General features: G+C 61.9%; 1 protein-coding gene across 1 annotated transcript; it reads right to left on the reverse strand.

The window, feature by feature from the left end:
* Positions 1 to 220: 220 nt before the first annotated feature.
* Positions 221 to 21902, reverse strand: PLCB3 (phospholipase C beta 3). Its single transcript, XM_049791332.1, is given in 27 exon segments — positions 221 to 369; positions 570 to 704; positions 1452 to 1543; positions 2639 to 2743; positions 3512 to 3611; positions 3971 to 4099; positions 4101 to 4133; positions 4627 to 4781; positions 5316 to 5440; positions 6230 to 6314; positions 6868 to 6964; positions 7601 to 7671; positions 8197 to 8292; positions 8782 to 8917; positions 9929 to 10013; positions 10472 to 10554; positions 10983 to 11140; positions 11684 to 11830; positions 12967 to 13133; positions 13627 to 13727; positions 14408 to 14483; positions 15227 to 15280; positions 15928 to 16007; positions 16470 to 16610; positions 17229 to 17297; positions 18434 to 18511; positions 21792 to 21902. Coding segments are annotated over 27 exon segments (2811 nt in total). The 5' UTR covers positions 21891 to 21902; the 3' UTR covers positions 221 to 255.
* Positions 21903 to 21944: the final 42 nt, after the last annotated feature.

A 21944-nucleotide genomic window follows, 5' to 3' on the forward strand; every position in this document is an offset into this window, starting at 1 on the left:
CCCCCCCCCATGATCTGAAAATGGGGGCTATGGCCGTGCCAGGGCACTCTCTGTCTCTTTTGGGTGACCCAGGGTGAAGATGTGATGGAAGAGGAGAATTTGGGGGTTCAGGGGGGATTTGGGGGTGCGGGAGGGTCCCCAAAATACCCTGGGGGGGGCAAAACAAATTGGGGGACCCCCAAACCCCTCAAGCAGGGGCTACAGTCCCCATAAAGCACCCTATGGATCGTTTTGGAGGCGACCAAGGACCCCAGATTAGGGGGACCCCTCCCAGGTATTAGGGGTGCAGCTGGGGGGGTCCCCCCAAATCGGGGAGAGGGCCCCAAATTTTACCTGTGAGGACGCTGGCGATGAGGTCATCCCTCTGCCCTGGGGGGGGGTGGAGAAAAAATAAGGGGGGAGCCCCCCAGGGTGTCCCCCCCACCTTGAGCACCCCCAGACTTATGGGGGCCCCCAGAGAACTGGGAGCCCCCCCAGATGAGGGGAAGGAAGAACTTGGGGACCCCCAACGGGGGGGTCTTGGGGGAGGGAAGGATTTATTTGGGGGATTTGGGGATACCCCCCCATACCTGGGCTGGAGACAGTGGGGGGGCCGGGGGGGGGGCACCCCGGGGGTGGGGGGAGGCCGGGGCTCTGGGGGGGGGGTCGGCGGCCGATTCCCCTCGTGCCCCCCCCGGGGTCTCACGGGGCTTTTCGGGGCTCTCCTAGGGGAGAGAGGTGGGGTTCAGGGCCCCCCCCCAAATTATCTGTGACCCCCACCCCAACCCCCCTGGGGCCCCCCAAAATCCCCAAGGCCCCCCCAAATCCACCATAGCCCCCCCCAAACCCCTTGGAGACCCCCCCAAAACCCCTCCAGGCCCCCAAAACCCCCTTGGGGCCCCCCCAAAACCCTTGCCCCACCCAAAACTGCTCCAACCCCTCAAAACCCCTTTGGGGCTCCCCCAAATCCTCCATAACACCCCAAAATCCTCCCACCCTCCTCATCCATCCCCACCCCTCTGAGACCCCCCCAAATCCACCACAGCCCCCCCCTTAAAACCCTGTGTCCCCCCAAACCCCCTTGGGGACCCCCCAAAACCCCTCTGGACCCCCCCCAAATCCTCCCACTCATCCATCCCAGCCCCCTGAGAAGACTTCAACCTCCCCCAAACCTGTCCCAAGGACCCCCCCAAATCTTCTGTGACCCCCCCCAAATCCATTGGGGACCCCCCAAAAGCCCCTTGGGACCCCCCTAAAAAACCCCTTGGCCCCCCAAACCCTCCATGACACCCCAAAATCCTCCAGTCCCTGCTCATCTATCCCAGTCCCCCACCAAAACCTCCCCCCCAACCTGCTCCCCCCCCCAAAACCTCTGTAACCCCTTGAGACTTTCCCAGGGTCCCCCCAAATCCCCCCAGGGCCCCCCAAAACCCTCAGGGCCCCCCCAAAAAACCCCTTGGGGACCCCCCAACCTCGCCATCCCCCATGAGGGCAGCCAGCCGCCGGGCGCGCTGGTCCATCAGGCTGACGTGTTTGATGGGGTTGATCAAAGCCTCGGCGTAATCTGGGGGGGGGCACAAGAATTGGGGGTGACTGGGGGGGAAGGGGTCCCCCAACCCCCCCCCCCAAGAAAAGGGGGACCCCCCTCAGCCCGAATAGGAGCACCCAAAGAAAGGAGCAATAGGGCTAAAGAGAGCTGCCCCACTTTTGATGGGTGGGACACGAACCCCCCCCAATATTGGGGAAATGGGGGCACCCCAAAAATGGGGCAGGGAAGTGAGGTATCTTGAACATGAGGGAAATTGGGGGTACAGGGGGGGCAAAAATGAGGCAACCCAACAATGGGGAAAATGGGGAAAGTCCCCCAAAAATGGGGGGAAGCCCATAAGTAAGGGCACCCCAAAAATAAGGAACACCCAAATGTGGGGGGACCCCAAAAATGGGAGACATCCCCAAAAGGGGGATACCCTAGGAATGAGAGCCCCCCAAATATGGGGACGCCCCATAAGTGAGAAACACCCTCAAAATGGGCACCCCCAAACTGAGGGGCACCCCACAAATGGGGGTGACCCCACAAATGGGGTCACCCAGAGAGTGGGGGACCCCTTAAAAAGCACAGGAACCCCCCCAAAAGTGGAGGGAACCCCCAAAAGTAGGGTGAACCCTCTCAAAGGGGTGCTGGGGCTGCCCTGATCACCATTCAGCACTGAGTCCTGGGGGTGCTGTCCCCCCCCGGCCCCCCCAAACTTTTGGGGTGCCCCCCCAAAATCAGGAACCCCCCAAAACCACAGGGGACCCCCAAAAAGATGGGGGACCCCCCAAAATGGGGTCAAACCCTCACAAATGAGTGCTGGAGCTGCTCTGATCTCCACCCAGCACCAAGCCATGGGGGTACTGACCCCCCCAAAAAAACTTTTGGGGTCCCCCCACCCCAACTCACAGAGGACCCTCCCAAAAAGCAAAGGGGATCCCCAAAAAAAGAGGGGGGGGGGCCCAAAAATGGGGTCAAACCCTCACAAACACCCGCTGGGGCTGCCCCAAGTCCCACCCTGGGGCTGCAGTCCCCTTCCCCGTGCCTTCCAGGCCTTGGGGGGGGGGTCCCCTGGGTTTTGGCCCCCCCATCCCGAGTTATGGGAGTGTCATCATCCCCCCCCCGCACCCTGGTGGCCGTCGGGGACGTAGTCGCAGGCCTCGGTGTGGAGGAGGAGGGCGGGCAGGCAGAGCGGCTGGTTGCTCTCGTTGCGCAGGCAGACATAGTGGTAGCCTGAGGGAGGGGGAAAACAACATGGTGGCTGGGTGGAGGGGAATGGGGGGGCCCCCCCCAGCCTGCCCTGAGTAAGGCCGGGCACCCCCAAACCTGACCCTGGGGACAGGGGCACCCCCCCCCCCCGTTGTTATGGCGGCAGGCCCTGCACAGCACTGTGGGTAGGCCCAGACCTTTGTTTCCATGGTAACAGGCTGGCACACAGCACTGTGGGTAGGCCCAAAGCCCTGTTACCATGGTAACAGGCCGGCAGCAGGGCACTGTGGGTAGGCCCAAACCCATGTTTCCATGGTAACAGGCTGGCAGCAGGGAATTATGGGTAGGCCTAGACCCCTGTTAGTGTGGTAACAGGCTAGCACAGGGCATTATGGGTAGGCCCTGAGCACTGTTTCCATGGTAACAGGCTGGCAGCAGAGCACTGTGGGTAGGCCCAAACCTTTGTTTCCATGGTAACAGGCTGGCAGCGGAGCACTCTGGGTAGGCCCAGACCCCTGTTAGTGTGGTAACAGGCTAGCACAGGGCATTGTGGGTAGGCCCTGAGCGCTGTTTCCACGGTAACAGGCTGGCAGCAGAGCACTCTGGGTAGGCCCTGAGCGCTGTTACCATGGCAGCAAGCTGGTGCAGGGCATTGTGGGTAGGCCTGGCACCCCCAGGCCCCATTGCCACAGCACCGTGGGTAGGCCCGACCCTATGGCTGCTCCCCCCCCCCCCACCATGGGGACACCCCACCCCAAATGGGGGACCCCCCCCACGGCCCCCCCCCCTCACCTGAGCGCAGGGCGGCGACGGGCAGGACGCGGTGACCCAGGAAGCGCCCGCCCTCCTCGTAGGCGGCCACGCGAAGGGAGGCCAGGGAGGGCAGCACCACCTGGGGGGGGCACCCGCCTCGCCACTGCCCTCCCAGTTCCCCTCAGCCCCCCCCCCCCAGTGCCCCCTAGATCCCTCCCAATCCTTGCCCAGTGCCCCCCAGTTCTCTTCTGCTCCCCACAAGTGCCTCCCAGTTCACCCCAGTTCCCTTCCAGTCTTCCAAGTGCCCCCCCAGTGCCTCCCAGTCCTTCCCAGTGCCCCCCAGTCTCTCCCAGTTCAGTTCCCCCACTTTCCTCCCAGTGACCCCTAGATCCCCCCAGTTCCCCCCCAGTCCCCTACTAATCCCTCCCAGTGCCCCCCACTTTCCTCCCAGTGACCCCTAGATCCCCCACTGCCTCCCAGTGCCCCCTAGTTGGGCACCTTGTGGAAGAGGAAGGGCTCCTCATCCCACACGGGGTTGAAGGGGTTCCCCTGGCAGGGCCGGGTGCGGAACCGCCGCCGCGTGTCCACTGGCAGCCCGAAGACGTCCACCTCCACGTAGACCCCCCCCGCGGCGCTCCGACAGGAACTGCCCTGAGATCACCTGGGGGACACACCCCAAAATCAGCCTGGCACCCCAAAACCTGCCCCAGCACCCCAAAACCTGCCCTGACACCCCCAAACTGCCCTGGCACCCCCAAACCCCACCCCCAGGAGCCCCCCAGTGCTCCGACAGGAACTTCCCCCAGATCACCTGGGGGACACACCCCAAAATCAGCCTGGCACCCCAAACCTGCCTGTGCCCTGGGGTAATTAGGGGTGATGGGACCCCTCCCCACCCCTAGGGACGTTTGGGAGGGGATCTGGGGAGTCCCCCCTGATCAATTTTGGGGGGGCTCTGGGGACCCCCCAGCTCAGTTTTGGGGGCTGTGGGTACATCCCCCCCCCCAAAAGGCATTTTGGGGGGGCTGCAGGGACTCCCAAGCCCTTTGGAGCCATTTGGGGGGCTCTGGGCAGTTTCTCCCCCCCCCGGAGCCATTTGGGGGGGCCATGGGGACCCCCACCCACCCCAGGTCAATTTTGGGGTGTCTCCCCACCTGCACCCGCAGGGTGTTGGCGACGATACCATCCACCAGATCCTCGGCGAAGGGGTCAAAGGTTTTGTCCCGGCGTCGCATGAACTCGGGTTTGAGCAGGAGCCCGCAGCGAGCGTTGTACTCGAACAGCCCCAGGTTCAGCTGCATCGGTACGTCTGGGGCGCGCCGTGGGGCAGAGTGTGGGGCACGCGTCAGCGCCGTGGGGCAGAGCTGCGATGGGGCTCGGGGGGGGGCGTTGGGACTGGGAACAGCCCCAGGTTCGGCCGTATCGGTACGTCTGGGGCGCGCCGTGGGGGAGAGGTGTGGGGCAGGGTTCAGCGCCGTGGGGCAGGGTCACAGTGGGGTGCTGGGTGCAGCTGTGGGGGTCAGAGGCACAGTGTGCCATGGGGCTATGGGGTGCTGTGGGGCTGTGCTACTGGTCTGGGCCACGTGGTGGGTCACGCCGTGGGTCTGGCGCACCGTGGGTTGTACTACGGACCATGCTATGGGTCGTGCTATGGGGCTGGACCACGCTGTGGGTCAGGCCTGCACTGTGGGTCACGCTCTGGGTCTGGACCACGCTCTGGATCTGTGCTACAAGCTGTGGGGTGGGCAGTGGGTTGCGCTCAGGGCTGCGCTATGGGGAAGGGGGGGGGTGGGCACCGTGCTATGGGTCGGGGCCGCGCCGTGGGTCGCGCCGTGGGTCTGACCGAGGGTCTGGAAGTTGAGGGCGGCCATGTGGCAGCCGGCATTCCAGAAGAGTTGGGGCTGGAAGTTGGAGGAGTCAACGCGGGTGCCCTTGGGGTAGACGCGGCTCAGCTGGCGCTTGTTGTACCTGAGCGTCAAGGACCACGCGACCCACGGCTGCCCCATAGCTGCCCCCATGGCCGCTCCGCACCAGCCCCTGTACCACTTCTGTACAGCCCTATCGGCCCCACAGCTGCCCTGTCATCCTCTACACCTGCCCCGGCTGCCCCACAGACCCCAAAACAGCTCCAGAGCACCCCAAAACCTGCTTCTGCCCCCCCCAACAGCTCCATCTTCCCCCACACCCCCTAAAACACAGCTGTGCACCCCAAAACGCTCCCCAGAAGTCACTAATAGCCCCAGGCACCCCAAAACCCCCTACAGGCCCCCAAGGGCACCCCAAAACTGGCTTATATCCAATTAATGCACCCCCAAATCCCTCTGTCTCCCAAGAGCCCCCCAGAATTCACCTCAACCCCCAAATGCACCCCAAAACCCACTGTATATCCCCAAATGGACCCCAAAACCAGCTTATATCCCCTTAATGCACCCCAAAATCATCTTATTTCCCACAAGAGCATCCCAAATCTCACCTATACATCCCAAAACCTGCTTATACCCCCTTAATGCACCCCAAAATCCCTCTATTTCCCCCAAGAGCACCCCAAAACCCACCTACACACCCCCAAACCCATGCCAAAATCACCTCTACATCCCCACACGCAGCCTAAACCCCCTCCAAAACCCCCATCTTCCCCCCCCAGAGCATCCCTCTTCCACTTTAAGGAGGTTCCCCCTATCCCAGGGGGGTCCCCTCAAACCCCAGCCACCCACCCAGCCCAGGGTCCCCCCAAGCCCCCCCCCGGGTGGCGGATACTCCACGAACTCGAGGGGGCTCTTGGTGAGCTGCTCCAGCCCCTTCGTCTCCACGAAGGATGACATCTCAAAGGCCTTGTTGCGTTCTGGGGGTGGGGGGTGGGGGCAACACCCCCAAATCACCCAAGGGGTCCCCCCCAAAACCCCAAGGGTGCCCCAAGATCTCCCAAAACCCCATTCTCCCTTCAAAATACCCCCAAACCTTCCCAGAGCCCCCCCCCCCAAACATCCCAGCCTCCCAACTCCCCTCCCATGCCTCCCCCCAAACTTTCCCAGAGCACCCCCAAGCCCCCCAAACCTTTCCAGAGCCCCCAAACCCCTGAATGTCCCCCCCCCCCGGATCTTCAAGGCCCCCCTAAACTCCACCCTCTCCCACCAAATTCCCCCCAGGACCCCCCCCCAACCACATCAAGGTCCCCCCAAAACCCCTCACCGTCCCTCAAAATCCCCCCAAATCCCACCCCCAACCCCTGAAATCCCCCCGCAGGGTCTCCAAGGCACCCCCAAACCCCATCAGGGCCCCCTCAAACCCTCCAGGCTCCCCCTAAAACCCCTGAAATCCCCCCTAGGACTCCTGTGACCCCCCCAAATCCCCTCTGACCCCCCCAAACCCCCCCGGTCCCCCCAAACCCCACTGACTGCTGGCAGCCTGGAAGGACTTGAACTTGACGGGCTCGATGTAGTTGACGAGTGTCGACATCTCCTCGGTAGCCGTCACCTCGCTGCTGGCTGTGCCCTGCGCCCCACACCCCAAAATTACTCCGAGGGCCCCAAGAACCCCTTGGGGTCCCCCCCAAAACTCCTGGGGTCCCCCCAACACACCTCTGGTCCCCCCAAACCTCCTGGGATCCCCCCCAACATCCCTTGGGGTCCCCCCAAACCTCCCCAACTCCCTCTAAATTTCTTGGGGTCCCCTTAAATCCCCCTGGGGTCCTCCCCCAAACTCCCTCAGGTCCCCCAAACATTCACTGGGGTCCCCCCCAAACTCTCCAGGGTCCCCCCAAATCCCCCCAGGTCCCCCCAACTTGCCAGGGTAGCCCCAAACGTCACTAGGTCCCCCCCAAACTCCCTGGGGTCCCCCCAAATTCACCTGGCTCTGCTCAACACCCCATGCATTCCCCAAATCCCACCAGTGTCCCCCAAAAGTCCCCCAGGCCGTCCCCCTCATACCTCCCCCCCGCCCAGGATACCCCAGGGCCCCCTGCAGCCCCCCAAACCCCTCAGGGGTTCCCTAAAACTGCCCAGGGTCCCCCCAAACTCTCCAGTCACCCCAAAACCCCCAAAGCCCCCCTAAGCCCCTCCCAAAGCCCCCCCAGACCCCTTCCAGAACACCCCTCCCATCACTCCTCAGGGCCCCCCCCAAATCACCCACCTCGTCCGTCGTCGGCTTCTTCATCTCCGGCAGCTCCTCCTCCTCCTCCTCCTCACTGTCAGCCTCGCGGTCTGGGGGTGTGTGTGTGTGAATTTGGGGGACCCCCGCACCTCCCCAAGCACTTCCCAGTACCCCCAGATCACCCCATCCCCCTTTGCACCCCCCAAATCACCCCCAGCACCCCCAAATCCCCTCTGCACCCCTAAATCTCCTGCTAGCACCCTCAAATCCCTTCAAGCACCCCATGAACATCTCTGCACCCCAAAAATCCTGCTTGGCACCCCCATATCGCCCTGGCACCCCCTGAATACCCCCTGCACCCCCAAATCTCCCCCTGGCACCTGAAATCACCCCCCAGCACCCCATGAATGCCCCCAACACCCCCAAATTCTCCAAAACACCCCCAAACCTACCTTGGGACCCCTAAATCCCCCCAGCACCCCCAAATCCTCCCCAGCACCCCCAAATTTCCCCCTGGCACCACCAAATCCCTCTCAGCCCCCCCAAATCTCCCCCAGCACCCCAAAATCTCCCCCTGGCATGCCTAAATCCCTTTGAGCTCCCACCCAAATCACCCCCAGCATCCCCAAACTCACCAATAGATTTTCGGGGTTCACCCAGCTTGGGCCCCTTCTCCTCCCCATTGGGTACTGGGGGGATCCCAGTTTCGGAGTGTTCCATGAGGGGGGGGCCTGTAGGGGAGCAGGATGTGAGAGGGGACCCCAAACCCCAGCAGTTTGGGGGTGCCTGGGGGTTTTGGGGGCCATAACAGTTTGGGGGGGGGGGGGCAGAAGAGTTTGGGGGGGGCTCCTTGCAGATTTTGGGGTGCTATATAGGGAGATGGGGGGGTTCAGGGGTGGTGTGGTGTTTGGGGGGGGTTGGTGCAGGTGAGGTTTGGGGTGCAGGGGGTGGTTTTGGGGTGCAGGGAGGAGTTTTGGGGTGCAGGAGGAAGTTTGGGGTTTAAAAGAGAGGTTTTGGGTGCAGGGATTGCTGGCACCAGGGCGCAGGTGTAGTTTTGGGGGTTCAGGGGGAGGGTTTGGGGGTTCAGGGGATGGTTTTGGGGTGCGGACAGGTTGGGGTGGAGGGGCACTGGCACAAGGCTGGAGCCATTTGGGGGCACAGGTGGGATTTAGGGGTGCAGAGGGGAAGTTTTGCGGTCCAGCAGGGAGGTTTTGGGGTACCCGGGTCGCTGGCGCCAGGAGTTTTGGGGCGCAGGTTGGGGGGGCCGGGGGCCGGCCTCGGGCGCCGCTTCTTGTTCTTCACCAGGATCCGGCCCAGCAGGTCCTGGGGACTGGGCAGGGGCACCCCCGGCTCCAGCTGGAGCACCCCAAAAGTCATGGGGGCCCCCCCCACTTTCCAACCCCCCAAATCCTCCCATGTACCCCCAAATCCAGCCAAACCCACCCAACCTTGATGGCACCCCCCCAAAACCCAGCCCCACACCCCCAAAATCCCCCCTGCACCACCAAATCCTCCCTGCACCCCTAAATCCAACCCTGCCCATCCAACCAGCAAAGCACCCCTAAAACCCAGCCCTGTACCCCCAAAACCTACCCCCCACCCCAAAATATTCTCCAAATCCTCGCCACCCCAAATAGAGCTCTGTAACCCCAAAATCCAGCCCCACACCCCAGAATCCTGCCTGGCACCCCCAAATCTTCCCCTGTACCCCCAGATCTTTTCTTGGACCCCCAAATCCAGCCCTGCACCCCCAAATCTTCCCTTGTACCCCCAAACCCCAACCCTGCACCCCGAAAACCCCATCCTTATACCCCCAAATCTTCCCTTGTACGCCCAAATCCAGCCTTGCACGCCAAACTTCCACTGCACCCCCAAAATCCAGACCTACACCCCCAAATTCGGCCCTGCACCCCCAAACCTGCACTGTACCCCTGAAACCCAGCTCTGCACCTCCAAATCTTCCCCTGTACCCCCAAATCCAGTTCTGCACCTCCAAATCTTTCCTTGTACCCCCAAATCCAGCCCTGGACCTCCAAATTCAGCCCTGCACCCCAAATCCACCCCTGCACCCCTAAAACCCCATCTTTATACCCCCACCCTGTACCCCCAAATCCAGCCCTGCACTCCAAACTTCCACTGCACCCCCAAAACCCAGCCCTACACCCCCCAAATTCAGCCCTGCACCCCTGAAACCCAGCTCTGCACCCCCAACTCCTCCCCTGCACCCCCAAACCTGCACTGACCCCCCCAGACACCCACAATTCCCCTCCCGCACACCTAAAATCCACCGTACCCCCAAACCCTCTCCTGTATGCCCCACCCACCCCCCTGCACCCCCAGAACTCCCCCCTGCACCCTCAAACTGACGGGGTACTTCTCCAGGGGGTCAATGAGCAGCGCGTCCCCGAATATGTTGCGGCAGTACTCGGCCATCTTCGCCTGCTGCTTGGCCCTGGGGAGGGGGGGAATATTAGGGTGCTGGGGGGGTCCCCCAAATCCACAGGCCCCACCCCCCCAATTTTGGGGTGAAAAAGGGGGTTGGGGGGTTATCCCTTCTCCTTCAGCATTCCCCCTCCTTGCATCCAGTTGGTTTTGGGGAGGGGATCAGGGATGTTTTGGGGGGAACCCTTGCAAGGAGGGGGGCCCTGAGGGATCTGGAGGTACCCCAGGAATTCTTGGGGACCCCACAGGATTTTTAGGGACCCTTGGGGGATCCCCCCAAATCCTCCCAATGGGTTTTGGAGTTCAAAGGAATGATGGAAGACCCTGGAGGTTTGGGGAGGACCCTGCGGGTTTGGGAGGACCCTGGAGATTTTGTGGGGACCCCAAGAAATTTGGGGGGACCCTAAGGCACTTGGTGGGACCCCTGGAGGTTTGGGGGGGGACCCTGGAGATTCAGGGGGGACTCACGAATCTACATGGTTCTCGAAGGAGAGGATAACGGGGTACGGCGACGTCTTGAAGGCGCTTTCAGCGATGGCCTCAATCACCTCCTGCCAGGCAGGAAAAGGGGGTTCAGGGGGGCACCCCAAAAACTGGGACCCCCCAAAGGGGCTGTGGCAGCCCAAAAGGGGTCTTTGGGGCACCCCCTGGGTTTTGGGGTGGTCTTAAAGGAGGTCTGGGTGCTCAAGAGTGGCCCATTGTGGGTGCTATGGGGCCAAGGCAGTTTTGGGGGGGCCTTTGGGTAGTTTTGGGGGGCTCAGGAGGTTTTGGGGGACCCCCAATTTTGGGGGGGGGGGGGGCACCTTGAAGGGGATCTCAGTGGTCACAGCGAAGTCACGGGTGATGAAGGGCTGGTGGCTCTGGGTGGGTGCTGTGGGGTCTAGGTGGGTGCTATGGGGCCAGGGCAATTTTGGGGGTCTTTGGGTAGTTTTGGGGGGCTCGGGGGGTTTTGGGGGACAGCGAATTTTTGGGGGGGCACCTTGAAGGGGATCTCAGTGGTCATGGTGAAGCCGTGGGTGATGAAGGGCTCCTCGTCGGGGGGTCGCCCCTTCCAGCAGTCGAGCTCGATGCAGCGGCAGCCGCTCAGCAGGACCTGCCGGTACATCTCCACCGAAGAAGCTCCTGTCAGCTGCCCCGCTGGGGGGCCAGGGGGCGGTCAGAGGGGGGGGCACCCCAAAACCACGACACCCCCCCCAAACCCCCTGCATCCTAAACCACCCCAACCCGAGGGACCCACCTGACACGCCCTAGGGATCCCCCAGGCACCTCCAAGTACCCTCTGGACACCCCCAGTCCCCCCTAATCCAGCCCCCCCCCCATTGCGCAGGGACCCTCCCCACCCCCCAATATATGAGGGACCCCCCCCCCAAGACCCCAGGGACCCCTCCCCATAGCCTAGGAACCCCTCCAATACCCCAGGGACCCTCAAAACAACCCCAGTCTCCCCTGCCAGTACCTCAAAATGCCCCAGGGACCCCCCTGGGTGCCCCCCCCAGTTTTTTGGGGTACAGGGGTGACAAATACCCCCTCCAATTTTTTTTTGGGTGCAGCTGAGGTATGTGCTGCCCTCAGGACCCTGCAAGGTATCCCCCCCCCCCCCAGGTTTTTGGGGTGGAGGGGGTAGGTACCACCCTAACTCCCCCCCTCAGGTTTTGGGGTGCAGGGTGGTTTTTGGGGTACCGGTGAGGTAGGTGTTGTGGGAGGAGTTGATGAAGTAGCTGGGGAGGGGCTGGGTCATGTCCTGGTGCAGGCGCAGGGTTTCGGGGGGCACGATGCTGTTCTCCTCCCCCCCCAGGAACTGTCCGAACCCCTCCATCGACATCTGGTCTGGGGGGGGGGCAGCATGTAGGCATGGGGTCATCGACACCCACCCCCAAAAAAAGACCCCCCCCAGTGCTGCCATCTGACACCCCCAACCCCAAAAATTCCCTGCTGGGACCCCAAATCTGCCCCAGGGACCACCCAAGGAGCTTCCCAGCACCCCAAAATCACTCATTCCTCTGACCCTGACGCCCCACAACCCCCCACTCCTGAGACCCCCCAGGACCCCCCAAACCACCTTCCAACTGCCCCAGGAGCCCCCCAAAACCCCCAAACCCTCCCAAGACACCCCAAATCACCTTCCAGTCCTCCAGGACCCCCCAAACCCTCCTTCAAGACACCCAGGAGCCCCCCAAGCCCCCCCCCCCAACCCTCTTTTAGAACCTGCCAAACCCTCCTTCAAGGTCCCCAACCCCACTGGAGACCCCCAAAACCCCCAATCCCTGAGACCCCAGCACCTCCCGAACCCCCTTCCAGCCCCAGAGAACCCCCAAACCTTCCTTCAAGAGCCCCCCAAACCCCCTTCCTGGTCCCCCCAAATCCTACTTCAAGGCACCCAAACCCCCTCGGGACTCCCCAAAACCCCCTCGGGACCCCAACCCTGACACCCCCAGAACACCCTCAACACCTCCAGGACCCCCCAAACCCCCTTCCAGTGCCCCAGGAACCCCCAAACTCTCCTTCAAAACCCCCAAAACCACCTCAGAACCCCCCAAAATCCCCACCTCCTCCATCCCTGAGCCCACCAGCACCACCCCAAGACCCCTAGAACCCACCAAAACCTCCTTCAAGACCCCCCCAAATTCCCCCTAACCCTCTTCAAGACTCCCAAGATCCCCCCCCCAACCTCTTTCAAAACCCCCAGGAACCCCTCCAAAACTCCGTCCAGCCCCAGAGGACCCCCTAAAACCTTCTTCAAGAACCCCAAATCCCCCCCCCAACCCCTCTTCCAGCCCCTTCAAAGCCCTCAACCATCCTTCAAGCCCCCCCAAAAAACCCCTCAGGACCCCTGGAAACCCTCTGGAGATCCCCCAAAACTCCCACTTCTCCCACCCCTGACACCACTCAAGACCGCCCCAAGACCAAGAGCCTCCCAAGACCAAGAGCCTCCCAAGACCAAGACCCCCCCTGGACCCACTGACCCCTCTCCCGAAATTGCTGGTTGGGCTCGTAGCGCTCGATGAGCTGCCGGGTTTGTTCGGGGCTCAACGGGGGGAAGAGGACCTCGTTGAGTCGGGGGTCCCGCTGTCGCGTGTTCACAAACTCCCGTAGCTGCTCCAGGCTGACGTAGGGCTTCCCTGCTGCCCCGCTGTCGGTAACAAGGTTGGGGGGCGGTCAGGGCACCCCAAAAAACCAAAAGAAACCCCCCTGCGCCCCCCCAAAATCCCCCTCCAGGACTCTGAAAGTCCCGAGAGAACCCAACGGCGTGAGGGAGCGCTCCAAAGCTTGCAAGCAGGTCATGGTGGCAACCATCCAGTTGGGAGCCTAACCTTCTTGTAGGAAACTCTTCATACCCAAAATTGGGGTGTCAGGGGCACCCCAGAACCCTCAGAGCACCCCAAAACCCACACAGGACCCATAAAACCCAAGGGAACCCCAAAACCACCATGAGCACCCACCAGCACAAGGCAGCACCCCAAAGAAGCTCATGGTGGCACCCACCTCAACCTGCTCATAGGTGCTCCCCATAGCCAAAAGGGGGTGTCAGGGACACCCCAAAACTCTCAGAGCACCCCAAAGCCCTCCCCATAGCTCCCACAACACTCTGCACCCCAAAACTGGGGCTCTGGGGGCTGACTCACATCTCGAGGAGGATCTTGTCGATGTCAGGGCGCAGGCAGAGCTTGCTCAGGAACCGCCTGAAGGTGTCGAGGGTGAACTCCTCAGGGGGGATCGCCTCGCTCTGGGGGCACCCCAAAAATTTAGGGGGGGCCCAAGAACCCCCCGACCCTGTCCCCAGCCCCCCAAGTCTTCCCCACACCTCCCAGCCTTCCCCTGCCCTCCCCCCAAACCACTCAGGAGCCCCCCAAAACCTTGGTGGAACCCACAGAGATGATACAGTGGCAGCACCCCCAAAAATGACATGGGCACCCCCAAACTGTGAACCCCAAACCAAGGACACACAGAAATAGGGGTGAAAGTGGAATTGGGAGGGGGGAACCCCCAAAATTCTGGGGGACCCTAAAGTTGGGGGGCCCTAGAGTGTTAGGATCCCATAGGGGGAGGTGAAAAGTGAGGGGTGTGTAAAGCTGGGGTACACTGAGGGGTGAGGGGGGGTTTGGGGAACCCCTGTATAGACTTTGAGGGACACAGAGGGTTTGGCGGGGGCACCTACAGCCCCCCAAATGCTGGGGGGACACTCCAAAAATTTTGGGGCTTACCAGAGAATCCCAATAAAAAAGTCATTGCCCACCCCAAAACTTGCAGAGCAGGATGAGTGAACCCCGATAATCTGAGAGTGACCCCAAATTACCAGGATCATGGGATATTTTGGGGGGGCCCTGGGGAACTCAGGCAGGGGCAGGAGAGGCTCAGGAACCCCCTGAAAATTTGGGAGGCCCCTGTTTTTTGGGGGGGCCGTACCCGGTTACAGCTGAGGCCGCAGGACTCCAGCGCCGTCTCCACCCGCTTCTTGTCAGCGGAGAACATCTTCAGGATGCTGGGGGGGAACCCCGAAATTGGAGGGGAACCCCGAAATTAGGGGGGACCCCTAAACTTCAGAGGGTCCCCAAAAAGGGCCCCCTAAAATTGGGGGGACCCCAAATTGCAAAGGACCAGAGAAACAGGGTGAGGCTGAAATGGGGGGACCCCAAGATTGGGACGTGCCAGGAAGGTGAGGGGGGCTGAAGGGGGACCCCAGAATTGGGAAGAGCACAAAATTGGGGTACCCACTCCCCTAAACAGGGGGGAACCCAGAACTGGGGTGAACCTGAAATTGCGGGGGAACCGTGACTTGGTATTGAGGGGTTTAGGAAGTTTTGGGGGGCTGGAAGGGACCCCAGAAAAGTGGGACCCCCAAAAAGGGGCACCCCAAAAATGGGGACCCCAAAAACATGGGGGGCATGAGAACACCAAAATTTGGGCAGACACTGTAACGGGGGGATCCCCAAACTTGGGTGACATCAGAAGTTGGAGCGGGAAAAGTGGGGGCACCCTAAAAATTGGGGTACTGTAAAATGAAGGGAGCTTGCAAGTGGGGGCTCCCCAAATTTTTTTGGGGGGGGGGCCCACAGGGTGTTGGAGACCCCAAAATTCAGGCTTGGGGGGGGGTCCCTAGGAGGGGGATATTCTGGAGGACCCCAAATTTTGCGGTGAAATTTGGGGTATTGTGGGGGGATCCCTCAAGGTTTAAGGGACCCTACTTTAGGGGGGAGCCCCCCCGAATTTTGGGGGGTCACTCACTTTTTCACAGGGATTCGCCCATCCTGGTTGACCTGCAGCTTCAGCTTCGTGTAACTGGGGGGGGCGGCGGGGTGCAAGGTTGAGGGGAGCCCCTGACACCCCACTTTCGGGGGTGACACCCCAAAACATGGGGAGGTTTTTGGGGGGAGCCCGGCAGAGTTTATAGGGGGGGAAATTGGGAGCTGGAGGCAGTTTGGGGGGGCAGGAGGACAATAGCAGGATTTGGGGAGGGTGGGAGGGGTGGAGGTCCTTGATTCGGGGGTGCAGGAGGGAATCAGAGGGTGTCTGGAAAGGATTTGGGGGTGCAGAACAGATTCGAGGGGTCACTGGGAAGGATTTAGGGGTGCAGGAGGGATTTGAGGGGTCACTGGGAAGGATTTAGGGGTGCAGGAGGGATTTGGGGGGTCTCTGGGAAGGATTTGGGGGTGCAGGAGGGATTTGGGAGTGCAGGAGGGATTGGGGGGGTCGCTGGGAAAGATTTGGGGGTGCAGGAGGGATTTGAAGGGTCTCTGGGAAGGATTTTGGGGGTGCAGGAAGAATTGGGGGGTGCAAAGAGCATCTGCAAACATGAGGGCACAGGGATGCAGGGGTACAGGCACAGGAGGTTTTTTTTGGGGGGCTGTAGGCTTTCAGGGGGCCATGGGGTGGGTTTTGGGGGAGCAGGGGGGTTTTGGGCCGCGGGGGGGCTGGGGGGGACTCACGCTTTGCGCAGGAAGGTGTTGCGGGAAGCGTTGCGTGCCAGGATGTTGGTTGCCAGCTTGAAGAGTTCGTCCGTCCACACCTGGGGGGGGACTCCCCAAAACCCCGGGGTCCCATCAGCACTCCCCCCAGCTGCTCCCAAGCCCCCCCAAGCCCCCAGGAACCCCCTCAAATGGGGTGTTGTTCCCCCCCCCCAACCTCTCAGGGACCACCCAGATCCCCAGGGGAACCCCCAGGAACCCCACAAGCCCCCCCTCCCCACAATGGGTTCCCAGAGCTCCCCCAAAACCCTCTGGGCCCCCTAAATGGGCTCTCAGAGCCCCCCAAGACCTCCTGGGACCCCCCCCACCCCCTAGAGACCCCCAAATGGGCACCTTGAGCCCCCCAAGACCCTCAGGGACCCCCCAAGTCCCCCCAAAGCCCCATAATAGGAGCTCCCAGAGCCCTCCAACACCCCCCAGCCCCCCCAAAAAGGGCTCCTGAAGACCCCCAGTCCCATGTCGTCATCCCCCCCCCCCCCCCCCCCAGCACCCATGGGTGCCACCTTGGCGACGTCATCCTGGACGGCCACGAAGTTGAGGAAGGTGACGTTGACCATGTCGGGGCCGTGGACCACGGTGAGGAGCCGCTCCTGGGGGTGCCCCCCGGGGTCCCCGAAACCCAGCACCTCCCGTGTCCGGGGGTCCTGCGCGGACGGCACCCATGGGTGCCCCCGCCTCTGCCGCGGGGGAGCTGCCGGCACCCCCAGACGGGGCAGCCGCAGATACGGCCCATCTGCGGCAAGGCGATATGGGGCGCCCACAGCACCCCGAAATACGCACCCAGCCCCCCCGAAATGGGCACCCAGCCCACCCACAGCACCCCAAAACAGGACAACTGACACCCACAGCACCCCAAAACGGGCACCCACCACCTCAAAACAAGGTCTCCCTGATTGTTGTTGCAGGATCTCCCATATTTACATCCTGTTCCTCGTTGTTATTGTGGGGTCCCCCATGTTTACGTGGGGTCTCCCAGGGTCCCGCAGGTCACCCCCACTCCACCTTGTTATTGTGGGGTCCCCAGTGTTTACGTAGGGTCTCCCAGAGTCCTGCAGGACACCCCCCATGCCAATTTGTTATTGTAGGCTCTCTGGTGTTTACGTAGGGTCTCCCAAGACCCCGCAGGCTCCCCCCGCCCCTGTTTGTTATTATAGGGTCTGCAGTGTCTAGGTAGGGTCTCCCAACACCCCCCAGAATCCCCCCCTCCTCCCCAGTTTGTTATTGTAGGGTCTCCAGTCTTTATGCCCCCCGCCCTGCTTCACCTTGGGCACCCGTGCGTAGCGCCCGGTCCGGGTGTCGCGGATGACGCTGATGTCCAGCAGGTCGACCTCCTGTGGGGAGACCCCCCCCCACCCCAAAAAGGGACCCAAGAATCGAGAAGTGCCCTTCCCCCCCTTCAGAGGCACCCAGGCATCCCCCCCCCCCACCCCGAGGGACCCAGGCACCCTCAGTGGGGGTGGAGCGAGGGGGGGGAACGACATTTCCTGAAGGATGCCGGGTGGGGGGGGAGAGGGCGTGGGAAAGGGCACCCTACCCCCCCCACCCCCGGATGCCTGGGTTCCCTGGGGAGGGGGGATGGGCAAAGGGTGTTGTGTGTGTGTCCCCCCCCCCATCTAATGGACCCAGACGTCCGGGCAGGGGCTGATAAGGGCGAAGGCTTCCGGGTGGTGGGGAGGGGTGGGGATGTTTTAGGGGGGGCTGGAGGGGATTTGGGGGGGACAAGAAGTCCTGGAAAGGTTTTCGGGGGTTCTGGAGGGCAATTTGGGGGGGCTTCAGTGGTCCTAGGGGGGATATTGGGGATCCTGGGGGGGGCCTGGGAGTCACAGCAGGATTTTGGGGATCCCAAGGGGTCTCGGGATATTTTGGGGGGTCTTGAGGGGGATTTTGGGGGGGCTTGGTGTCATCTGAAGGTCACAGATAGATGCGGGGATTCCTACTGGGGCTCGGGGGGAATTTGGGGGGCACCAGGATTTTGGGGGACCTGGGGGTCTCTTTTGGGGTCCCCAGGAGGGATCTTGGGGTGACTGGGGGGGAATCCTGGGATTTTGGGGGGCTGGGGGGGCCTGTTGGAGGTCTGGGGTATTGGGGGGACTGGGTGAGCCTGGGGCAGATTTGGGGGGACATGAGGGGATTTGGGGAGGCCATGGGGGGCTTAAGGGGGCATAAACGAGGGGGGAACCAACTTGGGGTGCAAATCAGGCATCAGGTTTTGGGGGCGGATTTGGGGGGGCCGTCTTGTTGCTCCCAATTATGGCGGAGGGAAGAATTTGGGGGGGCGGTGCCAGGTTGGGGTGCCAGGAATTTGGGGGTGCCAGTTTTGGGGGGTGCTGGTTTGACCTGTGCCAAGTGGGGTGGGAGGATTTTTAGGGTGCAGCTTTGGGGGGTGCTGGGGGTGGGGGGGAAGGTGTTGGAGGGGACAGGAGCGAGGCGCAGCTTTGGGGGTGCTAGGTTTTGGGGTGCCCCTCACCATGCTGGGGCCGGTCCAGTAGAGGAAGAAGCCATCAGGGTCGACACGCAGCGTCACCAGGGTGCGGGTGGCCGGTTCCTGGTGGGGCACTGGGTCAGATGGGGGTCCCCAAAACCCCCCAAGCCGCCCCCCCCACCCCCCAAACCCTCCCAGCACACCCTACTCCCCCACCCCAAATCCCTAGGGACACCCCCCAGCAACCCCCCTGCTTTCCTGTACCACAGACCCCAAAATTATCTGGGACCCTCCCCAGGACCTCAACAATTCCCAAGTGCCCCCCTAACCCCCCCGGGGACTGCAAAACCCCCCAGGGAACCCCTAAACCACACAGAGACACTCTCATGGACCCCAGAACATCACAGGGACTCCCCAAATCCACCAAGGAAGACCCCCCGGGGACCCCAAAACCACACAGGGAGCCCCCCAAAAGCCACAGAAAGCTTCCAGGGACCCCCAAAACCAGCCCAGGGACCCCCAAAACACCCAAGGAGCCCCCCAAAAGGAAGCCCCCCAGACACCCCAAAACCACCCCAGGAACCCCCAAATCACCCAGGGATGCCCCACAAAAAACTGTAGAAGCCCCCCCAGGACCCCCAAAACACCCCAGAGACCCCAAACCACTCCAGAACCATCCCAGGGAGCCCCCAAAGACCTCCAGATCATCTGGGGGGGACCCTGAAAACACACAGGGAGCCCCCAGGGACCCCCAAACCACCCCAGGGATCCTTGAAGAACCCCCGCATCACCTTGGGGGACACCCAAAGCCACCCCAGGGAACCCCCAAATCACCCAGGGAGCCCCAAAACCACCCCCAGGGACCCCCAAAGAACCCAGCCTGGAGGACTCCCCACCCCAACCCCCCCCAGGAAACCCTTCAGCCCCCCCCCAATCCCTCCCAGAACTCCCCAACCTTCCTAAGGACCCCCAAAACTCCTAAGGGACCCCCAAAATCCAGGGCTCGGTTTGCCCCCCCCCCCCAAATCCTGGGGTTACAACATGGGTGGGGCAACTCCTCCCTGGGGACTTTGACCCCCATAAAGTCATTTATCCCTGGAAAAGGGGGGGACAAGGGACAAAGTGGGGGGCTACGCCCTAAATGGGGGGGTCCTCCCCTTAAAAATGGGGGAACCCTTTAAATTTGGGGGGGGGGGTAATAGGGCCCCCCATCTCCCCCCAAGGGATTCAGGTATCCGAGCTGCCTTCCGCTCCCCCCCACTTCGGCATAGCTGAGGGAGGGAAAGGGAGAAAAATTGGGGTAAAACAGGGGTGACATGGGGGGGGCTGCAGCATTTGGGGGGGCTGGGGGGGGGGTCCCCGAGGGAAATGTCCTGCGGGGGGGACCCAATTTCTCATTTTCTGTCCCCAAAACGGGGGCAGTTTTGTAGCAGGGCTGGAAAATGGGTCACAGAAGGGTGGGGGGACAAAATTGAGGGGTGGGGGGAGAAAAGGGGGGTGGGGGGGTCAATATTGGGGTGCCCTGGGTGATCCTTGATGGACTGGGGGGGGCTGAGGAGTGATATGGGGGGGCTGGAGGGACTGAGAGTAATGCAGGGTGGTGGAAGGGTATTGGGGGGGTGCAGGGGGGGTTTGGGGTGCTGGGAGGTTATTTGGGGAGCTGGGGGAGCCAGAAGGATGTTGGGGGCCTCTACGGGGTTTGGGGGGGGCTTGGAGTGGAGTCCAGCAAATTTGGGGGTGTCAGGGGGCCGATTTAGGGGGGTGGGGGAAGAATTGGGGGTTCTGGGTTGGTTTGGGGTGGGGTTTAGGGGAGATTTGGGTGGGTTTGGGGTATATTTGGGGGGTCTTGGGGGCTCTCGTGGGGTTTAAGGGTGGGTTTTGGGTGAGTTGGTCATTTTGGGGGTGATCTGGGTGTTTGGGGAGGTCTCTAAGGGCTTTGGCGTGTGTTTTAGGGAAGCTGTGAGGCTTCTGGGTGGCTTTGGGTAAGATTTAGGGGGTTCCAGGTGGATTTGGGGGAAATCTGGGAGGTTTCAAGGAAGCTTGGGCATTTTGGGGTGACTTTGAGATGATTTGGGGGGATCTGGGTGGGTTTGGGAAAAATTTAGGGGGTCTCAGAGTGGGTTTGGGGGAAATTTGAGGAGTTTTGGGGGTGGGTTTGAGGAAAGTTTGGGGGGTTCCCAGTGGGTTTTGGTGACATTTGAGGGGTTTCAGAGCAGGTTTTAGGGCCCTATGAGGATTTTGGGGTGGGTTTGGGGGAAAATTGAGGGGTTCCCGCTGGATTCTGGGGTGATTTGGCCATTCTGAGGTGGGTTTGGGGGCTCTCTGAGGGTTTTGGGGTGGGTTTAGGGAAGACTGGGGGGCTTCTGGGTGGGTTTGGGAGAGATTTGGGGGGGGTCTGTGTAGGTTTTGGGGAGGTCTGGGGGGTTCTGAGTGGGTTTTGGGGTTCTTTGTGGGTATAGGGGAGATTTGAGGGGTTTCAGGGAGGGCTTGGTGTAGATTTGGAGGGCCACAGGTGAATTTTGGGGTGATTTGGCCATTCTGTGGTGGGGTTTGGGGTCCTCTAGAGATTTCAGAGTGGGTTTGGGGAAGATTTGAGGGGTTCCAGTGGGTTTTGGGGAGATTTGAGGGGTTTCAGGCAGAGTTTGTTGGGGATCTGGGGGGCCCCCGGTGAATTTTGGGGTGATTTGGCCATTCTAGGGTGGGTTTTGGGGTCCTCTGAGGATTTCAGAGTGGGTTTGGGGAAGATTTGGGGGGTTCTGTGTAGATTTTGGGGAGATTTAGGGGATTCAAAGGTGGGTTTGGGGGAACATTTGAGGGGCTTGGGTAGATTTGGGGGGGTCCCAGGTGGGTTTGGGGAAGATTTGGGGGGCTCTAGGGGGGGTTTGGGGGATATTTGTGGGGGTTGGGTAGATTTGGGGAGGGTCCCAGGTAGGTTTGGGGGATGATTTGGGGGGGTCCCAGGTGGGTTTGGGGAAGACTTGGGGGGGGTTCCAGGGTGGGTTTCGGGGATATTTGGGGGATTCCAGGGTGGGTTTGGGTAGATTTGAGGGTCCCAGGTGGGCTCGGAGAATATTTGGGGGACTCTAGGGTGGGTTTGGGGGTCATTTGGGGGTGCCAGCATGGGTTTGGGGGATATTTTGGGGGTTGGGTAGATTTGGGGGGTCCCAGTTGGGTTTGGGGAAGACTTGGGGGGTTCCAGGGTGGGTTTTGGGGTGCTCTAAGGTGAGTTTCGAGGGAAATTTGAGGGGTCTGGGTGGATTTGGGGGGTCCCAGGTGGGTTTGGGGCCCTCTCACGGTTCTGGGGTGCCATTTTAGGGGGGTCCCGGCTGGGTTTCGGGGGGTCCCGGGGGGTGGGTTGGGGGTCCCGGGGTTGTGCGTGTGGGGGGGTCCCGTTCCCGCTCACCTCGTCCCACCGGATGAACTTGCTGCCCCGCACCAACATCTCAGGGACCCGCGGCGGCTCCAGCGGGAGCGGGGCCAGGGCCGGGCGCGGCGCCGCCATCGCTGCGGCGGGGGCGGGGCGGGGCCGGGGGCGGGGCTCCGGCGGGGCGGGACG

The sequence above is a fragment of the Accipiter gentilis genome, chromosome 33 (genome assembly GCF_929443795.1).
Source record: "Accipiter gentilis chromosome 33, bAccGen1.1, whole genome shotgun sequence".
NCBI classification, from domain to species: domain Eukaryota; kingdom Metazoa; phylum Chordata; class Aves; order Accipitriformes; family Accipitridae; genus Astur; species Astur gentilis.